Genomic DNA, 21,991 nt, shown 5'->3' with positions numbered 1-21,991 from the left:
GCAGGTCTTGGCCGTTGGGTAGGATGCTCACTGAGCGAGATGCCCTGGCACCTCATCCCTTTTCCCAGAACATTTTTGTCCAATGACAAAAAGTGCATAGTCTTGGAACTAGAAAATAAAACTAATTTTGCATCTTAGCCTTTTAATTGTGAGATTAACGTAAAGCTTCCCCTTCCTGGTTCTCTTTTCTAGACCATAGATTTAGTGACATTGCTGCTTACTCCCTAGCTTCATAGAGAGGGGTGTAGTGTATGCACCCACAAAAGTCAATAGTGCTGGGCTTGGGCTACTTTCCTCTGAGATGGGCTTAATCCTCCCTGGGGCTGGAGGTGCCTACAACAGCTGCTTGTGTGTTACTATTACGTAGTGATGTTCAAAGTGTCTTTTCTAAGGGCCTTCTAGTACTGTACAGGCCTGATTATCTCTCTTTCAGGTATGGATTAACATAAACTAGATTTGACTTCTGATTCATTTTAAGATGTTCTTGGGTTTATAGCAAGCAATTCTTGTATCATTTGAGGAATTGTAGCTACATTTCTTCTTTGCATCCCACAGGGCAGTAATATTCTTCACTCATAATCTACTAAAAATGAACATCTAGACACATAATTACACTTCAAAAACACGCTCTCTTATTCAGCCTTAAAAGTGCTACTTCTTATTAAGATAGCTTAGAAGTTACTGTATTCTTTTTGCCACCAAACCAAATCCTTTAATAAAAAATTTTAAATTAAGATAAAGTACTACAGAAGAAATTCCCTGGGAAGTGTGTGTATCAAACATGTCTGTAAAATGTTTCACCTTAACGCAGATTGGTTATATTTAAAGTGATGCTATTAACCCCTGTCCACTTTGGTTCATAGCTTCTTTTTTGCTTCTGTTTTGAAGTCCACCATCTGTCTTGACTGATTACAACTGTCAGAATATCGGGTGATCACCTTCCACTTAGCCAGGGGAAAAACAGGACGTTATCTGTATTTTCATTTGTACTTGCTCTCTGAGCAAACCCTTCTTAGAAGATTCTTTTCATTGCTGAAGTGGCTTCTACTGTTTCATTAAATTGCTGTGCAGCGGCTGCACAAAGCAACTTTGAAAGTGCAGCTTATTTTGGCCTCTGTAGGTGACACTCAGGCCTGTTGTGTTGACCATTTACCCATGGGGGGTTGGACGAGATGATCTCCTGAGGTCCCTTCCAACCCCTACAATTCTGTGATTCTGTGATTTGGGTTTCTTTTAGCAACCGAATGTATGTGTGTGTAAACTGTACCAGGCAAACAGTTGCAATTCCTGTTTTCATGCTAGATGCTTCAGAGTGGATTTTTCTTTCCCCTGAGATGAGCTAAGGTGCAAAATACTAAGTTACTAAAGTGACTAATGCAATGTTGTCAGAGAAGAATTATACACAGTGACAAACCAGCATACCTGCAGGGGACTCATCTGTCAGGGAATTCATTTCTCATTTCTAACCATGATGTGAATAACAGTAAACCATCGTGATTGTTTGGGTCCAGTGTAGAAGACAGGACTAGTCCCTTAATTCTGAAATATTAATACAAAATAGTACATGTTCTGGTTCATGTTTCATGCTGGTTTTAACAAATGTGTTCTCCTGTGTGGCTTCTCCATCCATTTCTTCACTTTGTTACATTGCTGCACCACGTGATTTCATGACCTGTATGCAAAAAAAATTGAAATAGGTGTCATGTTTTATTTTGACTGTGGCTTGGAAAAGAAGCTGTGTTGCAATCCTTAATGGTATGCAGTTAACTAGTCTCTTAGGCACACCAAGAAAGTATGAATGAATAGCAAATTGACATAGTAACAATAATATTTGGGATGGTGGTGTGCACCTTTCACATATGTGGTCCCTTTTCTTTCACTGTCTCTTAGATAAGACTGCCCGTAGGGCTAGCTGTCAGGACTCCTCCGTTCTGCTCTGAGCTCTGCCTTGGCTTGCTCTTCAACATGCCTCAACTCACATGAGTGGTTTCTGTCCACTTTTGTATACTATGATAATAGTGATAATACTTGCACAGCACTGTGTGTGTATTTTTCTAGGCTTTGATGTCCATATTCTGTTTATGTTGGAGAGCTCAAGCTTCCAGGAGATGTCTGCTTTCATTTGTTTTGAACAGTCACAGTTGCAGATTGTCAGAAACAGTGATGATCAGCATCTTTGGCAATGAAATTTTAGATGTCTCTTGCAAGGCACCTGTATTGCAAAATCTGAGTCATGCTGTATGTCAGACAGAAGAATTACACCCAGTGAAAAACCAGCCTAGCACAACATTCCCAGAAATGTTATGTATGAAGTGTGTTAGGACAAATCTGAGTGCTCATGTCTTCCACACACCTAATTTGATGCTGTAGCTGTTGTTCCCTGGTTCTTCCCTAGCCAGGAAAGGTATAATGAAGTTGAATTACTTGCCTTCAGATCCACGGAGGAGTGAGGCAATGGGAACACGCCTAGTTACTTCAGTGAGCTTTAGATTAGGCTCCTATATTTCTCAGGATGTTAAATAGGTGAAATACAATAGTGTTATTTTTAACCGCTGAGATAATCCCCACAAACTACAGTTTTCTCATTCTTTTCCCACACTCCCTGACAATTCTTGACAAAATGCTGCATGAAAATGAAAACCTCTTATTTATTATGCTGACAGCTTTTCTAGGCTGGGTGCATTGAGAGCAATGCATTCAGGTCTGCGTCTGTAGCGAGGTAAATTGTTGAAGCAGCATGGAGGGAAGAAGTCTCATAACTCCATTAACAATTACTGCAGGTAACTCTTTACTAACCCTTCTTAAAATTTACCCCAAAGGGGTTATATACAAGTAGTGATTAAAACTGACCTAAATCATAATTTAATTAAAAGAAATTAAAATGCAAACTGAAAATGTTGGGTTACCTCAGGCCACCACCCTAATGATTCATTTTAATGTGTTTGTAGTTCTACAACAATGGCCTTTGTGTGTATGTACTTTTTGTTTCATGTCTGATATCATTTTGCCACTGGAATAGTCTGAAAATGGTTGCAGGCTATATGATCTTGAGTGTATATATGGATATGCGTGTGCTTTCTTCTTGCATATTAGGAATTTCACTGAAGTCAGCATATCTACTCATGTGCAGAACATAACAGCTGTAAGATCAAGGCCTATATTTTTAATTTTCTCATTAATTAGTTTCCCTGTTATCCTAGAAGGACCTTCACATCATTAGTATGATTACCGTGGCAATATTTTTGTGCTGCAAAAAAGATAGTTCAAAACTGGCATCCCTTATCTGCCAGATCTTGGTTTGCATTTGTATTTATCACAGAAGCATGACCCAGCTTGGAGAGAAATTCAAAGGCCAGACGATGGGAGAGATGCATGGTTGCTGGCCAACCCGAGAACGCACCCAGACGTGCATGGCAAGTGCCATGAGGGGATATAACAGGGTCAAACCTGCTGCTCGGGGATGTGGTACGTACACAGATACGTCAGAGTGGCAAACAGGGTGTGAGCTGAGGCGTTGAGCCTCTGTCTTTTTTATTTCTACTCCAGGAAGGAAGAGGTGGTTTAAAGGAACCTTATTCTGTTGACACGCTATGGATGATCTAAGTAGAGTACGCTTTCTCAGTAGTGAAAACAATTTTATTATTAATAACATCTATGTTGGAGAGGTAGAAGTAGACTGGTTTATACTGGTTATGTAGAATTTCTTCCTTTAACTAAAAGTATGTTACCTGCAATTCTGTTTTCTTCTGAAAAATGTCTTTTTTTGCACCAATTTTTGAGACGTTGACTTTAGCCTCAGCTCCGAGTACTTCGCTGACTGCTTGTGAAGAAAGGTACTGCTGAGGAGAGGAGTAGGTGTATGAGTGAACCTGGCACTCACTCAGCTCTGAAATGGGAAGAGCCAAGAGGCCAGCAGGCTATTAATATTTTTGTCTTGCCATGTTTGTCGCAAGAACAGTGAAAGGTGTAAAAAGCCATGTGCTTCCAGGCTCTCGCAGAGAAAATGGGAAGAATACTAAAACCTGCTCTGGTGCTGCTGCTGAGAATTTGTCCTCTGGACTTTCGTAGGGATTTTGCCCCAGCTCTCTCCAACCTGACTGCCAACTTATTATTTATCATTTAATCTGCTTTGTTTTGGGGCTGCTACTGCAGCTGGCATATCACTGTGCATGCTAAATACTTCTCCTTAACATAAAGTGGGCAGGCACTTGCAGAGTATCTGGTTTTCTAGTTCAGTTAGAAGGGCTGCTTGCTCTGCCAGTTTGCTGAGTGTGCTGACTGATCACTGTTTAGCCTGTTTTCTACCAAATATAAATGAGGGTATATATCTTGAGGGTGGGGGGGCATTTCTTGCTTATCCCAAAGAAAAAGACCAAGAGGAGAGAGCAAGCACCGATCAGGTGGTAGACAGCTTGGCAAGGGAAAGCAAAATATATGGCCAGCAGTAGGTATTTTAGTGTCTGATGTGCTTATTTTGTTTGTATGGTGCTACTGTAATTCTCTAACTCTTTTTTTTTAACTGACTACCATGCCAGGATAAAGAAACAGATGTTCCCATTTGTCTTTTGATGTGGCTCAAAATCATTTACATTTGCTGGCCTAAAATGACATGACATGTCATTTGCCACTTTTTCTATCTCCTTTGGAGTGAGTGACAGATTGCTGTTCAATTACTAGTATAATGGAAAAGCAGATATTGTGAGGGCAGCTTTCACCTAAAGGAAATGCAATTGCCAATTGCTGCAGTAGTGGAAAGAGAAGGATGGCAGATACTATAGAAGCCATCCAGTGGAAAAGACATTTTTATTATTAATAATGTCATGGGGAAGACTCAAGGGAAATGCACTGGGTCCGGCTTTGCTGCCTGGAGAAAAGGAAAGCCAGGGGTGAATAAAAAAGTAGTGCAAAACTGGCTTGCTACTCTTGTAAAATATATTTCCAGCTTTTTGCCTTGAGCATGTGCTACGTAAAGCCTTTCCGTTTGCTCAGCACCCATCTCCAATGGAGAGTAATAATTACAGAAAGACTTTTCATCAGTAGAAGACATCCTGAGAGTGAGAGGCTCATTAGAGGGGTCTTTAAAAAACAGAAAAAACTGTTTGTCAGATGCTTTGGGATTAGTCACTTCTCCACCCTATAGTTTGCTTTCTTATCTGTGTATTTGTACTCCACTTCCTCCTTTTCTCCTGAGATGAACAGATTCTCCAAGCCAAGCAGAGCTTAACCCTTCCTTCTGCAAGTCATTTACTTGAGGATCACTTGTCCACTTTTAATTTTTTAACGTTTCCTTTTCTCTAGTTCTAGCGAAGTCACTTGGCAGGCACAACACGTACTTTCAATATGCTGATCAAGATTAATTTTCATGTCATGATCCAGTCAGTCTGTTTGACTGGGTCAGAGTACAAGAGGTGAAGCTTCTGCTTAAATTCTTTTACATTTTTCTTTCTCAAGGAACAAAATGAAGTGTTAGATGGAAAATTTGTTGAGAATCCAATGTATAGGACTGTAATAATTGTTCTATTATACCAGTTTTAAACAGTGAATCTCCAGTGACATAGTGGACGTAGGCTTGACAAAACATAGTGGTGAATATGTGCTTTATCTGATAACCTGATGAACCAAACGATAATTTAAACTTTCTTTTGTAGTTTAAGTTTGCTCTGAGTAAGTGGCTTTAACAAGAGATGTAGTCCCTTGGCAATAAACATGAATGGATCCTTGAGATACCTGGATTTAGCCAAATAACTCATGGTTATCGTCATATTTGTTATGTAGATGTAGAAACAAGTGTCATCTGGACAAGGAGTTTTATATTATGAAGGCAGTGAGGTAATTGCTGAAATGATTTTTCGTGATGTATTAGTAGTTACCATTTATGCCTGACCTGCTTTTTCTGAATGTAAAGTCCTTCTGTGCAAAGCGAAACAAGTTGCACTTGGCCATAATGAAATCCTTTATTCTCTGGCACTGCTTGTTTTGCAGTGATGCAATATTCTCTTTGGATCTGACCTAATGGTAAAGATTTTTCAAGTGTCACTGCACTGTTGTGTTAGAGGATTGTCTTGAACGTACTGTTCCTTTCCACAGCTCCTGAGCTAGATGACTTTATCCCTTTGATGCAGCCTGGTGATGCAAAGGATGTTTTTCCCCTTATTTATTAATTGCTTCTGCAAAGCTTGCAAAGTCCCAAGTCCATGTTTTAAAAGAAAAGAGGGAGGGGGAGAGAAAAGTTTTTCTTCTAGTATAGCTAACTTCCTATTCTGCACGGACAGGCAGAATGCTGATCTTGAAAAGAGCACTTTTTGATTTCAAGGGGGGAGGGAAAAAACCCAGCTGGTTTTATCAAGCCATTTTGGTCATCCATGTAATGCAATTTTTTACAGGTTAGAGCTCACTAATGTGCTAAGAAATCACTCTAGCTAGTCATCCATTAAGACTGGTTAAAATTGGTACAGAGAGTTACCAAGCAGGCGGGAGGCTCGAGTCCCCGCTGATGGCCATCAGCCGCTTCCTGCCCACCTCTCCCCAATCAGGTGGGCTGTCAAACTCCTGCTCCATCTCCTCTGCTCCTGACAGCAGCTCCGTGCAGGGCTCTGGAAATTTTTTCAGGCAATTTCAGCCTGGAAATACTTCTCCACTAGTCCCATCTGCTGGATGCTGGGATGTATTGCCTGCTGGAAAGAAGGAGAGCGTCATACCTCATCCTTTAAATACTAGCCGAATGCGGCGTGCCACCAGATGTACATTAGCTTCTGAAAAACACGCGCTTTCTCTGTTTTTCTTCCATCCACCTAATTGCATTTGGGCTACTGCTGTTCTCTTCAACAGACTCCATGTGTTAAGTAAAAGCAAGGTGGCGGTGCGAGGAACTTTAACCGTGTTGCTTTAGACAAGCTGTAATCAGAAAAACCCAGGAGCCTGAAAAGATCACAGCAAAAAATATGTGTATCATTATCAAGCCATTTACAAGCCTGGGAATGAATTTCCTTTCTCCCAGTGTATATGCTCAGCAGTCAGTTTTTCAAATGCCTCATTAAGGCTGGTACTCAGCTGTTCTCCCCATCTATCTCACCATGCTGGAAAAGAGGGAGTAGAGCCATCGCATCCGATCCAACATGCTGCACTGCAGCCTCTAATGTTATTATGAAGCTAAAAGAGCCTTCTCCATCACTGAAAATACAGACCTCCTGATATATTTCTAATCAGGCCAAGCGAAGGTTAAGAGAGCTTGATCTCGTGTCCATAGATGTTCCCCAGGGTATTACTTTTCTCTGTGGTAGTTCCCTGTTTGGTACCTGCCTTCAGAAAGGGACCTGGAGGGAAGAAAATGGATAATGAATGCAAATGCAAAGTAGTGGAGAAAATTGGGAATGAATGTCAATGTAAAACGGGCAGAAATGCGTTCAGTCCTAGCAATCTTACTGGGGTTTATTTTGCTCTCTTCTTTGCAGTTGTTTGTGATGCATTTTTATACTTAATGCTAAGTGGCATTGTGCATTTTGCTTTAAAATAAGATTTGGCCAATTTTCCCCCTCCTATTCTTACCTTCCATAGGCGTTAAAGTAGGTTCTGCAGGTCAGAAACACAGCCACTTCAAGGATCTTGTGGAAATGTTACTGGTGGAAAACAGTCCTAGAAAAAAATCTTTATGAAATACATAGACTAAGATCAAGCAACAATTTCATCTATTGCAGACAGTGTTTAGGGAAACATACCTTTATTTGTTACACTGATATTTCCAGGGTGCCTATTGAAATAAAATCTTTAATCTAACGCCCCGTCCTCAGCTTGAAATGTGGAAATGTGACTGTTTTCAATGTAACTGGTTATGTTTGCAGGTTTTTTTCAGTTCCCCTTTATATCTCTCCCCTTTTATCACAGTGCCTTGCTGTAAATTAGCAGTTTGTGCTGAATTGGTTGCAATTAATATTGCTGCTGCTGTTACCAATAAAAAGATATATCATAAATAATTTTTATGTGTTTTCCTCAATAGGTGGTGACAGCACAGAGGAGAAGCAAAACACTGAAGAAACCGAGGCCCAGAGCCAAGAAGCAGGTTTGTGTTGAGTTCCTTAAAGGACTTACTTGGGTTTTATCCACCTTGGTGAACAATAACCTTAGTCAATGCTATTGACGAGGAATGTTTGTACATTTTCACCAGATTAGCTCAGGTCTTGAGCAATTCTCCCATTAGAGACCCAAACTCCATTCATTATGAATGATTGTATTGCAAGGCAGGAATGTTTTAGGAATGCAGACTTCCCTCTTTAGCTTACCAGCTTTGCAGTCTCCATTTAAGGTGGACTACCTCTAGCTAATCCTCTAACTAGAAATAAATAATTTTCCCTCTGTCTACAGCAGAATAGCTCTCTGCATAGAATAGAAGTCAAGGAAGAAGAAAATTTGGAGAAGGAGGAAGCAGGCTTCCTTTGCTGAAAATTGTACTTCTGAAGATTTTTAAAGGGTATTTTCAAGTTTTAATAAGTTGTCTACAGAATTCTCAGGGGTTATGAAGATTTAAATCCATACAGAAAGATACTGCATATACTGCAAAGGAATGTCAGAGTTCACAAGCAGTAGGTTTTGCAAATGGCATGCTTATAAATAATCATCAGTTCAGTATTTTAAAATACAATGTCTCTCCATGTTCACAATAGATTTTCTATTAGTTTTTCTGTTTGTGGTTGTATTTTTCATGCTACCCAACTCTGTTCAATGCAAAAGACAACTAGAATTAATTGGTTATCAAAAGAGCTGAGGTGACAATCAAAATGTCGTAGGATTTCTTTTTGCATAGTATTACATGTAACACAATGCTTTTCTTGTTTGTTTGTGGGGGTTTTTTTCCTTATAGTAGTGCAGGATGTTAATTACACATAATTCAGACAACATGAAACAGTTTTATTCAGGATTCTTTTTTTTTAATCAGACTTGAAGATTATTTTCAATATGTGGAAGATTGCACTGAAGAAGGCCAGCCAGTAAATGCAGGAGAAAAAAAAAAAAATAGGAGGCCTAGATTCTTGACTTACCTGGTTTGCTTTCTGCATTGTGGCTGCTCCTAGATGAGGGATTCATTTGATGATGGTCCTTTTTTTTTCCCCCCTATGGATTGGGCAGTGTATGGGTGGAAGTGCAGCATTTCTCCCTGCACTCCACAAGTCAGTTTTCTGCAAGTAGGTGTTAACAGCTAATGCTGTCCACAAGTGCTTGAAGTCCTTCTATATTTCATGTCCTCTTTATCACCTGCTCTTTATGTCCTTGCACAGGGCAAGCAGTGGGAGGCAAAGCTATAGGCACACAGTATTGCAGAATAAAAAAGATTCCCATGGCCCTCAGCAGGCTTTGGACATAGGCCCTTTATCCTGCCCAAGATAAGCATGGAGTGGTATTTTGTAAGTGCTGGAGGACAACCACGATTCCCTTCCTGGGTTTTTCACTTTTCTGTTAGTCATATTTTAAACAGGTGAAAGGGACAAGGAAAAGGGAGCAATGAGTTGCTCTGTCTGAATCCAGACTCTGTTTTGGATCTCTTACTAGGCAGGGGGATATCTTTGCCCGATCAATGTTGAGCTTTTAACTGTACCAAGTACTACTTGGCTGCTAGATTACCCAGTTAAACCCAGTTACACTACTCTCTGCAGATACCAAATATAGCCCGTTGTGCTTGTCAGCTGTGTTCACTCTGGTGGGGTCTGTATTTCCCTGGTATTTTGATTCACAAAACAGTTTGATTAAATGAGATACATTTCATTTCTCCCAAGAGAAGTAAGGAATATGTACCTCTCTAAATTATTACTTCGCTGCTGAAGGTGTCTTAAATGTATTGTGTTTTTCCCCAAACTGTCATTATGATTCGTTATGTTACGAGCTGTCAGAGTTGGTTTATCAGAACCATGATGTACATTCTTTTGCTATCTCGTATTGGTAGTCATGTTTTGTTACTCTCATGAAAAGCGTAAAAGAAAAGGTCCAGATGTTTTAGGTCCCAGATACAGACAATGTCATACTTTAGGAACGTGTTTTAGGTACATGCCTAAAGATAGTGTTGTGCCTACGCATAGTACATGAATAACTTCCTTGGCCACAGGCACACAGTGTTGGAGGAAAAAAAATCATTTGGCGTAACATTTATCCCTACTGGTTCACATAGCAGTAAGAACACAGAGGTGTACAACTACCTCGAGTTAGTTACATTCAGCTAATGAGTTGCTACTGCTTTCCGCTCTACTCATTGTGGAGACAGAACCATCGGAAACATTTAGGATTGCTGCTTCTCTGTCCTTTCTTGGCAGTAGGAAGTGATCTGATTTTCTAAGATACACAGTTGTACGCCTAAAACGTTTCTAATCACTATGAATGAACATTGTAAGAAGCAATCCCCCTTAAATGTTAAGGTTCTTATCTGTATTTTCTAAATGAAAAGGCATAACCTTAATCTGTGTGTGACAAATCACGAATCGTATACTTCAATATTGTGAAAGAAAATGTAGGAGAAAAAAAGAAACTGCATTCTTACCCAGTCCATTACATAAAGATTTATATATTCTTATTATATAGTAGATGAGAAAGACAGTTATAGTGTACAAAGAGTGGCCTGAAATTTTTCAACTATTACTATGTGGTTTTTTTAAAGCCTGGCCTCCAGTCTATCATCAGTGAACTTCACAGTTAACACGTGGGAAAACAAAATGACAGGTGGTTCAGAGCTCTTGTTTCAAGCTACTTAAAAATACTCGATGACTCTATTAGGAAAAAAAATTGTCAGCATCATCAGAGGCAAGTCTTTTGAAAGAAGTGAAAGGCTAGAAATGAAAACAATGGCTTATACAGGTTTTAGAACTATAAAACTTGCCAAGAAAAAGCAGCAGTGAAAGTTAAAAAAAAAATCTATTAAATTCAGGTACTAGTTTTATCTATTAACTACAATAGTTTTACCCACTTGCTCTACCATTAAAAAACTCCAAGTCACAGATTTTCAGGGACTTGCTAAATTTCAGGCCTGATTCATGAAAGCTTCTACTTTCAGGAAAACATTTGCATGTAGTCATTTTGATTCCAATGGGATTCATGGGTATGATTAAAGTTAAGAATGGCTTAATTGTTTTTTTTTTTTCTCACATTAGATGGATTAAATGAAAAATAAAGGAATCTCAAAGCAAATAGCAGCACCAGCCTACCCATGGAAACTGATAGCTGTTCCTCTCTCTATATTAGGAGAAATTGAAATATAGACTTGATCTGGCAGTATTGTAATGTAAGTTTACCCCTGGCTTAGGGAAGACAATCACACCAGTAATGGCTAGTGAATACAATGTGAGTGGATAGAAGCCCAGAAAATCAAATTCAGATCTAGTATCTTGCCTCAAAAAGGCATAACACTTTTTTTTTTTTTTTCTTCAGTAAAGTGGTTCATCAGTTTGCTCTCCTAATGAATAACTTCTCTTTCATTTCCTTGGTTCTTATAGATGAGACAAAACCTTCAGCTGTAGCCAGCCTATCATCATCAGAAGAAAGAGAGCTGAGTGAGGATAAAGGTACAGATTGTAAATTGCATTTCAAAATATCCAATCCCAAGAGGGCATTTTGTAAAGCCTTATTTTCTTTGTCTGCAAATTGCCAAAATCGCATTTAAACAATATAGAAATAGGTAAATGCTTGGATTTTTATTTACAGAAGTCTTTGTAATGAAGTACTTGGCACCAGCTGTTGTGCTGGTAGGAGAGATGCCGTGAATTCCTAAGTCCCCTTGTTATAGAGGTAATGCTAAAATATCATACATGACACATCAGAAATAAGCCCAAAGCTTGGGCTCGCTGGGTTGACTCACAGGCATGAAGTTAAGCATGCACATCTATCTCGGCAATATTAGCTCCCTATTTGGTGCTCTCCTGATGGGGAAAAAGAAAAACACAATAGCTATAAACACATCGAGAGGAGACAGGAGGAGATGAAGTCATAATTGAGAAGGTGAAAGTAATGTTTATCTTGTGCAGGCTGTGCTGGGCACTCAGATCATTTAGTTTGTGATAAATATTTAAAAGTGTCACAGGGCCAAATGACAGGGAGTTTAGGAAACAAGAAAGAGAGATTATCTAATTTAAATGTTTCAAGCTGAGATTTTTCCTGTGGAGTTGTTGGTTTACAGATAGGAACCAGTGCACAGACGTACTGTTTTTGATACTCTTACGATATCACGCTATTAATTGCTTGTGCCTGTCTGCAGTTTTTGGCATTTTTGTGGGGCTACGTCAGGAAAAAGCCTGGGTGATTTATAAAATGTTCGCTACTGGTAATTCAAAACAGGAGTTTTGCTATCTCTAATAAACACAGTCCATCAGTACAGCCTTCAAGAAAGACTAATAGAAAATGTTAATGCATTTTACTGAGATAACATAATTATTAACATCCATTAACTTATTTATTTTAAAAGATTTAATGTTTAATTCAGCGTCACTGCTTGACTCTCTTCTCATTTTTCTAGATAAGTGTGACGGGGTGTGAGATCTTGCCCTTTTGTTCCAAAGACACATGCTAGAGAGCCCACATACTTACCTGATTATGAGTTCAAAGCCCTGTGCAGGTTGATTTAAGTGCTCTCTTAACTGATTGATTGATCCTGCAGGGCAAAAAAAAAAAAAAACCACAAACCCTTGCTAGAGCGTTGGCTTTTGCTTTTGATGTCTTTTCAGATTAAAATCGTGGCAAGGCTAGTGGAAGGCAGAAAAAGTGATAGATTCAACCCCTGCGTAGTTGGTGATTGCCTGTCATTTATTTCTCTTGTTTTGCTGACATTTGGCCTGTTTAGGTACCCTGTATCTATAAGATCCCCCATCAGATGTGTTTTTTATATTTCATAATGTGAGGGTCACGGTAGGGTTTTGGGGTTGGATTTTTTTTAATTATTATTTTTTTTTTGTTTTGCTGCCTGCAGTCTTACTGAAGATCTCAACATTTTGATATCCCTTTGAGTGCTTGTCCCTGGCTATGAAGCCAATGTTTTCTGATACGGTTTTCAGTGACCATCTCAATGTGTAACCACTCCCATTTTTTGACCCATTGTATTAGTTATCCCTCCTCAGGAAAGTAGCCATCTTGGTGCTATAGATCTCATTTTTTCCTATAATATGCTAAGAATAAGAGTGCTTTCCCCTCTTCTCTTGAGAGGCTGACAGAAGAGATACTGCCATGAGAAATCCAAAGAGCAGTTTCTCTTTGATGTCCTTCCTCTCCTGAAAAGTAAGACAGAAAGCATCTGGTAGGGAAAAAGGAGCAAGACAGACTCTTCTCCATATATTTTGTTTGTAAAGTTGTTTAAGTAGAAAAAAGGAATGGTGGGGAAAGGAGCATGTTTTGAGATTTGCTTGCTAACCTTTAGAATTTTTAATTATGAGGTTGCCACATCCACCAGGCCATGGCTTTAATTCTTATTTCCATTAGTAGATTTTAAACTTTTTGAATTTTAGATTTTTGAGCTGTTTTAAAATTAATAAATACTAGTGTTACAAAAAACTTGCTACTGCTTGGGAAATGGCATTTTTACTAAATCTTGGCATTTCTGAAAACACCTGCTGCTCCCAAAATAAATTTCAGCCTTCAAATTGTTTGCCCACTGAGTTAACACAGCTAAAACCTGCCAGGTTCTGGAACATAATCATTTCTGTAGTTTATCTTCAACTAAATGAACTGGATGTAAAGCATTTAAAGAAATTCTGGTTTTTCAGTCTTTCCACCTAGTTACTGTGAAAGGACATTTATGGCAAATAAGTCTAGGCTGCATATTCCCAAAATGCATAGTCTAAACCACTCAGAATAGGAGGTTTCTAAGCCTACTGTGGAAGTATATTTCAAACATCAGTTCTGGTGAGTGCACCAAAACAAGTATTTTGACTCTAATTAGTGTTGACTAGTAGTTTTTCTGCTTATTTTTTCTTCATATTTCTGGGATTAGAATATAGCAAACACATTGAAATAGTTATTTATTGCTCTAAAATGTGGTAATATTCAAAACAGAGCACATGCATCTCTGCTACCGTGAAGTTCTAGTATTCTTTGTTTTACCTGATTTGTTTTTATCATTTTTTTTAAAGGGAAAGGGGAAGGATGGGAACAAGAAAGGGGATGTTTCACTATAAGCGCATGGAACAGTGCAGGAATCATGTTTTGAGGGGCTCCAATTAAAAGCTACTCTGAGATTTCAAATCTCTTATTAATGGGAAAGTATGTCACTTCTGTTATTCACAATAGAAGAGTCACTGTCCAGAAAAAAAAAAGTCCACATGGGCCCAGTTTGCATGTGGCCTTTGAGCAGACTGAATTTTTTGAGTGCTCTGTCTGTCCTCAGGAAAAACAAACAACAAAAAATAAAAAGCAGAACAGTCATAATCCAAGAATAGAAAGATGTTTGATGTTATGCTGTGGAGGTATCATCTTATTCCAGTCTGTGCCAAGTCTCTATTTCCACTGTCTGGAAATACCACAAAGAAATGTTGCAATTTTACCCTTGAAAACTTGCATGCATAACTATTAGCTCTTGGGGGGGAGAGCTGACATCTCTAGGCAGCACCTTCATGGCACTTCATTACTGTGCATATGGAAGTAGATCCTTTATACGCAGTGTATTTCAAGTTAGAGATGCTTCCCTTTATGAAGTGTAAGGGCAGAACGAAGTGATTAAAGCCATTAATGTTTATGCAGCAGATAAAACAACGTAGCAGGTTGCACTCAGTCTAGTCTGCCTGTCCACACAAGGTTGTGCTGGGACTACAAACCCATTTTAGATGTAGCTGTGGATTGGTTTGAACCTATGATTATTATTTTTTTTTTAAGAGTGTGTGCGCACATGCGTGTGTGTGTGTATGAGAGAGTGTTCTGCATCTTCCTCTCTGTCACCTCTCCTACCAATTACTATTTAACCTGACATAATGATAGGGCTTTCTGGCAGAAGAATGAAATAACCAACTGGATTTAGTACAGGTGAAGAATGAACTCCCCATTATGTAATCATGGCAAAGTTTCTGTGCACAATACGCTGATTTTAATTCATTAGCACTTAATAAGAACTGAATTTTCATTTGAAGGTCAACTAAATTAAATCATATGCTAATTGATTTTTAAAATAAAGTAAGGATTAATTATTTCCAGGTGTTCACCAAAGTCTGTGCTCCTGTGGGAGTGCCATTTAAAGCAAGTCACTATTTTTCTATATTCTCTGAAATGGAGTCAGATTGAGTCAGCTGGAGGCCTTATGTTGTCAGAAACAGAATTAGGTCCATGCCTTGGCTGTGAGTTAGCCCTAAAAACTCAGTCTGTGCAACCCAGAAGCCTGGTTGTATCCTGCCTGTAAAACATAATGGATATAAAATTCCTGTTTGGCCAGCTGTAGTTCTCACCATAGAAAAATCTCGATGCCCTAAAGACATCAGTGATTGAGAAGGGATAAACTGAAAGATAGAGCATTTCAAATGCAGGGGAGCTGAGCAAATTGACGTAAATTAGACATTGATAAGTGGGTGAAAAAGATTGACTGAAAGGCCAATATGTTCAAAAAGAGGTGTTAAAAATCAGCTCTTAAGTATATATTAAGACATCTAAATGAATGACCTGATTTTCAGAAGTGCTGAGCACTCAGCAGCTACCAATGAAATGTTTTTACTTCACCCTTGGGCTATGATTAGACCTGGAAAATTTCAGCCTGAAAAATTTCAATTATAGGTAACTGAAAAAGAACCTTTTTAATGGAAGAATTTCGACACCCCCAACCATAGCTGTAGCTCTGCATACCAGCTACAGCGATAACCTTTTCCTCTCCCTTGGTTAGAAGGGTTTCTATGAAATCAAATTGACAAACACAAGCTAAATGCTGTGGTTTGGGGCTTTTTTAAACCAGGTACGTAATCATCACTATCCAACCAAGTGCTTATTCTCCTACCATGAACCATAATGGTCACTTAGAGCTGTATGTACATAATGCAGGTTACTCACTTTTCCTTTTAATCTGGCCTGGCTGGAGCATTGTGCATCCTGACAGAGTCCAGCCCGTAAACTACTCGAGGTATTTCTGCTCTACCCTTCACCAGTACAGGCAGCCACAACAGCTGACACTAATCTACTTAGCTGGTTTATTTAAATCCTACTTATTTTTAAATATTAGCTGACCTGGAGCCATCCAGCTGCGCTCCCGTCAGTCCGATGGAAGCGCCTGCTCCTTCCATCTGTCCCCCTCAAACCTTACCTTCAGCTGTGTGGCATTTCTCCTGGGAAGGGTCTAACCGAGCCAGCCAGATTTTTCTCAGCTTTTTCCTTTCCCAGAGCCGTGTACAACCTCTTATGGCAGCAGCAGGGTGCACATGGTTATCAGACCAACTGCGCCTGAACTTTCTCTTCTGAACAGAAGGTGAGGTTAGAGGAGATGCCCTTCTGTCAGCTCGAAGCATGAGCAGGTGGGAGCATGACTTAGTGGACCCTACCTATGGAGAGGAACTGCCTGGTCTATTACCTGAACACTTGCAGAAAATATCTGTACAGGTTGTTGCACCTAAAAAGGTCTGTTGTACCAAGCCGTATAAACTTGGGCTCCAATAAATCTAATCTGTCATAAAGATAGATTAAAATGAAATCTTGGTGGATAGAAAAATAACATTTTAAAGTCAAAGCTCAAGAATATCTCCCTAACTTCTCATAAATCACCATTTTATAGTACTTCATTTTAACACATTTTCCTCGGTTTATGAGGCAAAAGAATACCCTAATCATGTGGCAGCCTCCATGCACACCATTACCTGTAATTTTAGACGCCTGCTTGATTTCTTTCACTCTGGAAATATTCCAATCATTTTTCACAGTATCATGCTTAAAAAAGAAAATGCACTGAACCTGTTTCTTTCATAATGACCAACTTTTTCCCTCTTTAATCTTCTTACAGCTCTCTAAAACATGGTGATTTATCTATGCTGTGTGCAGGACCCAGGTGTGTTGCACATTAGAAACGACTCAGTAAATAAGCCGTACAGAGAGTAGCTGGGGAAGTGAATTTTAAAAGATCATTAAAGCCACTTAACATTCAGATCTTACCATTTCTCCTCTTCCTTAGCATTTGCAAAATTTTGTTTGAGCAGTGTTGATTTATACAGTCAAAAAATTATGAACGGCATGGAAAAGCATGGGTGTTTGTGCAGTATTTAGACAAAACTGTCTGATTATTGGCAGGAAGGATAGGATTGATAGTTTATTGCAACATACACTGTTTTCTTGGAGCTGAATTCAACATGGAGTTGATATATTGGAACAGTGAATACACTTGGGGACTATTCCGACTGGCATACTTCAAGTCCAGGTGTTTTCTTTGCGGGTTGTTAAAGGTTGGGGCTAATTCTCAGGTGCATTCAACAACGTAGCCCCACGAGGTAGTTGTTTCAATACAACGAAGGGATGCAGAGCCAAGGGCTCCTGATATGGACATTGTCACTGCAGCCACCAAGGAAAAGCAGGCTTGAGGGAACTAAGGAACGCTCAGACTTCAATGAGCACTTCAGTGCTTCGTGTGCAGTAAACAAAAGTGGCCTATCTTTGGTTCATTTATGTCATTATAAGTCATGTTTGGTTCATTCATGTGTGATCAATGATGACATTAGGAACTGTGCTCCAGTGTAGTATCAGAAACACTGTTTTCAGTTCTGCCTGGAGGAACATTAACCCTTAGAGTCCACATTTGTGGTTACCCAAGGTAAATAGTGCCCAGTGTGTATTATCAAAAAAATAAGCATACTGTGCTGCGAAATAATATCCTGGCTTGGATTCTCTGGTACAACTTAACGGATAAGTAGCTATGTCAGGAGAAGACTAACACTGCTTTATACTGTTTAAAAAATCAGAGTTAGTTCCCTAGCCAATTAGAGATGAATGAAGGCTTTAGGGATGCCCAGAGCTTTTGTAGACCCTGGAATCATTTAGGACTATGATACTGGCTTACGCTCAGTTGCATAAGGCTCTAAAGGGCTAAGTGAGCACAGAGGAGCAGCTGAGCCTGAGGGATACCACTACCCTATTGGAAACTTACACGCAGAAAGTAGTGTATCATCAGCATTTGTGAGATTCCCACCGCTGCTTGCCAGCTGAAATGGAGGTGGCACTCTTGCCTTGTATCCAGTTTGGGAACAGGTTTTATTGACTGGTGCATTTGGTCTTACACTTCTACTTTTGCTTGGCTCAGATTTTCTTCATAAAACTGGGTTTATTCCTTTGCTTTATTTTATTCTTGTTAATCCTAAAAATAAATCTGTCTTTGGACCTCTTGGCTTGAATATTTGGTCTAATATTTGCATTTGAAAAGAAGAAATCTTTGACATGGTCTTGGTCTTAAAGATTTTGAAGCTCAGAATCTGCATACTAATGCAAAGACTGATTCCTACTGCTGAAATAAGAGCAGTGGACTCTTACAGCTAGGCAGTAATTCCTGAGTTCTCTTTTCAGAAACACGCTTTACAAAAAAATAACTTGTGCTAAATTATCGTTGCATATTGTCTGGGGTAATTTGGAATTCTGTGCAAATATTGCTTTCTTGAACCCTGGAACAGTTAGAAAACTGTTGATGATCAAAATGAAAGTTTAACACAAGATTACAATCCCCTAAGAATAAACTGTGCAAAACCAGCTATGGGAATGTGTGAGGATGAGCCAAATAGCATAGGTGAGCTCTGGCTGTGGTGCCTAATGCTGATGCTCAGTGAGGTTGGGGTCAGACTGCCAGCTGTGCCACAGTCTGGGAGCAGTGACGATTCCCCACACTGGCACATCTGTAGTTTGCCACAAGCTACTCGATGCTCCATGACAAACAGCAGTGTGATGGGGCACGTACATCTGCCAAACACCAGGCTCCTTAAACTCCATTTGTTATTATTGACCAAAGCACGTAATTGTGCTTCTGATGCTGGGGATTGATTTTTGCATGAAATTGGAGTCATTCCTCATTGTGGGAGAAAATGTGGCACCTGTGAACTGAGATTAAAGGCACAGGTCTGGGAGTATGAAGTACTGTGCATAGGTGCAGGAGAAGATGGCTCTAAGGGTCTGATGAGACAGAGCCACGTGCATCTCTCCCACCCATAGCAGGTCATATCACACTTTATCATCACTTTTGGCTGTTTGAAGGACTGTGCTCAGGGCCTGGCTGCACTGTACTTTAGACAGAGGACTCCTGATTCCAGCTTTGTTAGTACAGTTTCTTTTGCAAACATGCAACTAAATCAAACAGAAAAAGATTATATTAATTTAGGATACGCTTTGTAACTTCAGCAAAGCCAGAATTTCACTCAGTGGGTTGTAAGTTTGCTTGAAAAATTCCCTATAGATTTTTAGTGCCATTCCCATTTATACCAAGGGGCCTTTCAACTCACTTTTTGATTAAACTTGGAATTTAATGAAATTCTAATTTATTTTTGCTCTGATTTGGGCTGATAGGGTAATCCCTTGTAACTCATAGCACAATGTGGCATCCTAGTATGAAAGGCCAGCACAGTGGTCCAGCTGATAGCAGTGAGTAGTGTTTTAAGTCCGTAGTAGGGTGAAAAAAAGTGCAGCAAGGGCAGATTTTAGCAAATTGTACATCAGTGAGATATTCTGCTTTCAAATTTGGATTTATAAACTTATTGTCATGCCACGAAAGAAATAAGAAGCTGTGCAGGTAATTAAATATTTGCCTTGGGGGATTATTTGCAGTTAATTAAAGCCACACACTTTCAGTGCATACCTTTTCTACAGATTATTAAATTTGGATCAGATGTTAACAACCCAGCTTTCTCGCTTACCCATCAGAGATTATTCTTGGCAAGTTTCAGAAACTAAGAGTTTTACAGGGGCATCCTTTGGTGTTCTGTAAGATTTGCTCAGTTATATTGTAGACCTTCCAGAAGTAGAGCCGTAACAAGGCTGTCATAGTGTAATTTATTATCATGCACTGGAGATCTTTTGGCACTGTTACTTAAATTTTCCATCTAGCAGCATTTTAGAAAGTGTTTCACTCTGGGAAACAAATAGTGATTATCTGTTGCCGTTGTTAGGACCACAAGTGTATTTACCCCTGTAGTCTGCAGAAATGTCCAGTTGGATCAGCGGTGGTTTTTAACAAGGCTCAAAGAGAGCTCTTTACCCAGTGAGAGCTGTGTGTTATGCAGATGAGCAGAGCTGAAATGAGTGGCTTGTGTTGCTGTGATTTCCCGACTGCGGTGGAATGATACATTTCTCCATCCCCACACAAAAAAACTAAGGAGTGGATGTTGTCAGAAAACGTTGTTTAACACAACAGAACGACGCCCTGTGTTTATGAAGGCTGCTGATAGCATAGTGATTGGATTTAATAGCGTTTAATTTAAAACTCACGGTTCCAATGGTTCAAGGGTTCAATGCTTTGGGCAGTTCATTCTGTTGGTCTCCCCCAAAAGGAAAAGCAGTCTTGACCACAATAATGACCTTGGGAGTTCTGTCATCAAATAGAATGAGGCTAGGATTTGCACTGAGATTTATAGGACTTAATGTTTGTTAAGCTTGTGGAGTCCAACCATGAAAAGTACTAGCATTGTTCTAAATAAATAAGAAATCACTTTATTTATCAAGTAGGTGGTTCATGCTGTTTCTCATAGCTTTATGCCACTTTTTTTCATTAGAAATAAAATCCTCAGTAGCGCTGCTGATTATTCTTATGCATCCTTTCTTGCCAGCTCCTTGTTTAAGGTTTGTACTGCAGGCAAAAAACTGCTCAGTAAGTGTAGAGATTTTGAAATAAATTTGAATAATCGAAACCCGTGAGTATACTTTTGTAGTATATAAGTCTGTAGTTAAACAGATAGAAAATCTGTCAGCGTATCCAAATGCTAGATATTAAGTTAGCACCTAAGGGCTACCTGTGTCTGAAGTAACTACCAGACTTTTCCAGCATGAAAACTGCTGCAGGATTTGTTTGTTTATTTGTTTGCTGTTTCCTCAGACTCCCTGAAAGACTCCAAAGGCGCACGGGAGGGTGACCCAGTGCATCCTGTGGAATGTGAACAAGATCAAGCCGAAGGTAAAATTTTGTATCAAAATTCTTTAAAACAGAGATAATGAATCAGTTGGGAACCTTTGTTCTCCCAGTTTCAGCATCCAGTGGTTTTCAGCCTGACCTCTGCTGCCTTAAGAAAATGCTGTGGGCTAGTAGAGGTTGTGTGCCAACCAGTGGTGGTGCGGTAATCTCTGGTGTTGCTGGAAAAGACACACATCTCCAAATATGTGGATTTAACCACATTGATCCTTGGTGCATAGCATTGTTATTATTGTCCTTCTTGTTGTTATTGTTGTTCTAAAAGCCCGTGGGGCAATTCTGTTCCTTCTGCTAAGTCGACTGTCAAGTGTGAGCACTTTACAATACCTCCAATGAGAAACAGCCTGTCAAGGCTGAGCTACAAAAGAAGAGAAAAAAAAAATGTATTCAGGGTCAGTTTTGACCAGCCATTTAACATACTTAATGCTTAGAGTTTAAGTGGTATTTTCATATATAAAATAATTCCAACGTTGTTCATTTCATAGAAAAAAAGCAGTACTTGTCTGAAAAGGACCGTGCTATACGTTAGGTTCGTGTCCTGTTTTGACGAACTTGCCGTTGCCTGCACGCAGCCATTGTGCTGATGTCATTTTCAATTTGTCATGTTAACAGGACAACAGGATGTTTCTGCAGAGGAAGAGGTGAAAACTGGGGCAGATTCCCAAAGCTCCTGCATGGAAATAGAAGGTACTGCACATGCCTTGAAACCAAAGAGCAAGATTAAGAGGCAAACCCACTAGTTAGTGCTTAGATATTATCATTAGTGTTTAAGTTCCTTTTCTGTCTCCATACCTCCTAAGCTAAATCTGTGGAGCCAGATCTTCTTATGCTAACTCTAAATTCAACCCTGAGCAGGGGAGTATCTATGGATTCTTGGTGGTAAAAGCTGACTTCTTAATGACTGTGACTGTTAGAGAA

At 39.4% G+C, this 21,991-nt stretch overlaps 1 protein-coding gene across 1 annotated transcript in view; it reads left to right on the top strand.

The window, feature by feature from the left end:
- MACROD2 (mono-ADP ribosylhydrolase 2) overlaps positions 1 to 21,991 on the top strand; it is a gene marked incomplete at its 5' end in the record, with an annotated part of 84,153 nt that overhangs the window by 25,741 nt on the left and 36,421 nt on the right. The window contains 4 exons of the mRNA XM_029085693.1: positions 7,994 to 8,056; positions 11,469 to 11,537; positions 20,981 to 21,058; positions 21,686 to 21,760. Coding sequence (XP_028941526.1) covers positions 7,994 to 8,056; positions 11,469 to 11,537; positions 20,981 to 21,058; positions 21,686 to 21,760 — 285 coding nt within the window. The remainder of the gene's footprint in view (positions 1 to 7,993; positions 8,057 to 11,468; positions 11,538 to 20,980; positions 21,059 to 21,685; positions 21,761 to 21,991) is intronic.

The sequence above is a fragment of the Antrostomus carolinensis genome, unplaced genomic scaffold, assembly GCF_000700745.2.
Source record: "Antrostomus carolinensis isolate BGI_N321 unplaced genomic scaffold, ASM70074v2 scaffold7680, whole genome shotgun sequence".
Lineage (NCBI taxonomy): Eukaryota > Metazoa > Chordata > Aves > Caprimulgiformes > Caprimulgidae > Antrostomus > Antrostomus carolinensis.
Note: the sequence above shows the minus strand (reverse complement) of the source record. Positions and strands in the feature narration are given on the sequence as shown.